Genomic DNA, 2,356 nt, shown 5'->3' with positions numbered 1-2,356 from the left:
AGAACGCACAGAAGTTTCCCGCCATAGCGCAAGGAGGAGCTTATTCGAGAACTCACAAGAACTTCGACAGATGGTCACGAGAACTTTCGCTGCGCTGGTGGGTGTGTTTATCTTCCAAAACAACAACGGCGCGTTTGCAAGATATCACGGTCGCAGAGATGGATCTATAGTTGCTAGACATTGAAGAGGAACAGGTTTTGTTAATGGAGTTGGCAAAAATACCAATTAACCTTTCGTCCTAGTTGTCCATTGTTCCTCGGTTTTTAAAAATGGCGCGCCCCGGCACCAAATCGAGAAGGACAACCACACAGACAGCCGGAAAGGCAAACCAAGGACCAATCACAGCTGCTCTTGGTCTGCGCACTTCCGCTTGAGGTCTTTGCGGCTTTGCAGCCGTCCGACGTGTAGTCAGGATTTTTTTTGAGGTGTGCGACGGCGGTTACAGAACCTCTGCATGGGGGTCGTGGTCGCGCACAGAGACAGATTTTACGGTTGCAGAAGCTATGCGTCAGAAGCATAAATTGCCCTTAAGCATGCTTGTAGCGACAGTAGAGAGGAAAAATTCCCTTTTAACAGGAAGAAAACTCCAGCAAATAATTACATAATAATTAAAGAATTTTTAAAAGTATTTCTTTTTTATTCATCAAAAACATTACATAATTTTGTGATTTGTGTCTTTTTTTCCTGTATTCATACGTCAAAAGCAAATTGCATGAGAGGTGCAGTAAATTCATTTGCATGGTGATTTTTTCTTTTTGTTTTGAGTTCAGGACAAGTTCACAGTATTAAAGTACGCACAGTGGATAAACCTTCGTACATGTTGGCTTATCACAACCACAAAATTACTTTATGGGGGATCTCTGTTTTGACTAGGAAAGCTCTGCTTTATGTTTAGCTTTTTAATTCGTTGTTAAGTGGAAGGAAAGCCTATACTCCTCTATACAAGCCTAAAAGCTGCTCTAAAATGAGTGTTTGGAAAGTTAATTCAGTTTAAACAAGAAAAAAAAAATAGGTGGTGTTTCTACTAATTTGAAAATATCTAAACACGATATAGAATTTTTGGCAGGTTTATCCTATTTGTCCTTCTTTTTAACTATTACAAAAATTATTATAAAATCCAATTATATCTTTTTGTTTGTTCATTTGTTCTTGTTGTTTTTTAAGTTTATTGCTTTTATTTAAAGGAAAAACAATCTGATTTTTTCCATTTCAGGTAGCGAAGCAGGCAGGGCTGCAGAACCAGGGTCAAATTGGAGAGCTAGAAGGCCACTATTTGCTTTGCTCAGTAAAAGCTGACACGGGATATTTTGGCGGCATCTGGAAAAGGAGCGTCCAACCAGCAGATGTTCTGGCAACGCATCCTCATGTCCTGTGGTTCTCCAAGGAGCGAGTGCTCAGTCGGTCAAAGAGGGCGTTGGCCTTTAACGACCCCAACTACCCTAAACAGTGGCATTTGGTGAGATCATAAGAAATACATCAACAAAATTTGTGTATGTATGTATATATAATGTATATAATTACTAGATTTCTTTGTAACTTATTGTTAGGCTGCTATATTATCCAGTTCTGATATGTGCTTGGAGTCAATATTCAACTGGAACAAATGTTTTAGTTTTAACCGTTAGATCATAACTCTCATCAGAAACTGGAATCTAGAAAGACAGTGGAGTTGCTGCCCATCCTGTAAATATCTCAGACTATTGATTAATATATACATGCATGTATCTATAGAGCAAATGCACTGAAGCAATGGCATTAAAATAAAACAAATGGAAGAGGAAAATAAGCTTTAACCAAAGTAGGTGATTTAGGGATATGTTTAGGGTATGCATTTCTTAGGTTGAAATAGTCAACTTCTGTAAATGATGAGATCATACACCAATATTTATTTTAAAAAAAATCAGTACAAAAAAATTATGCAAAAGTGATGCAGAAGCCGAAGGTTTAAAACACTGGTGTGTAAAAACATAAAAGCTTATTTCAAGGTAAACTGCCCTAAAAAGCTGCCTTTGATCTCCTTATCGTCAACATGCTCAATTTTATTTAACGTCTTCCTGGTTTTACAGCATAATAAAATGAACAAAGGCATGGATATCAACGTCACAGGAGTGTGGGAGCACAACATCACTGGTCAGGGGGTCACCGTTGTGGTTGTAGACGATGGGGTGGAGCACACCCACCAGGACATCAAGCTCAACTACGTAAGTCTAGATTTTGATTCCAACTCTGGGTTTGATGTTCTGGAAGAGTACTGGCCTTGTTATGATCTAGGTACTTTGTCTTTAAGAAATGTTCTGCCTTTTGTATTTTGCGGTTAAAGGTATACTATGCAACCGGTGTTGATTTTCCAGCGAGG

General features: G+C 38.7%; 1 protein-coding gene across 1 annotated transcript in view; it reads left to right on the top strand.

Moving 5' to 3' along the window:
• pcsk7 (proprotein convertase subtilisin/kexin type 7) overlaps positions 1 to 2,356 on the top strand; it is a 29,679-nt gene that overhangs the window by 2,297 nt on the left and 25,026 nt on the right. The window contains exons 3-4 of the mRNA XM_015401888.1: positions 1,214 to 1,456; positions 2,067 to 2,201. Coding sequence (XP_015257374.1) covers positions 1,214 to 1,456; positions 2,067 to 2,201 — 378 coding nt within the window. The remainder of the gene's footprint in view (positions 1 to 1,213; positions 1,457 to 2,066; positions 2,202 to 2,356) is intronic.

This window comes from Cyprinodon variegatus, unplaced genomic scaffold (assembly GCF_000732505.1).
Source record: "Cyprinodon variegatus isolate N-32 unplaced genomic scaffold, C_variegatus-1.0 Scaffold33, whole genome shotgun sequence".
Lineage (NCBI taxonomy): Eukaryota > Metazoa > Chordata > Actinopteri > Cyprinodontiformes > Cyprinodontidae > Cyprinodon > Cyprinodon variegatus.
Note: the sequence above shows the minus strand (reverse complement) of the source record. Positions and strands in the feature narration are given on the sequence as shown.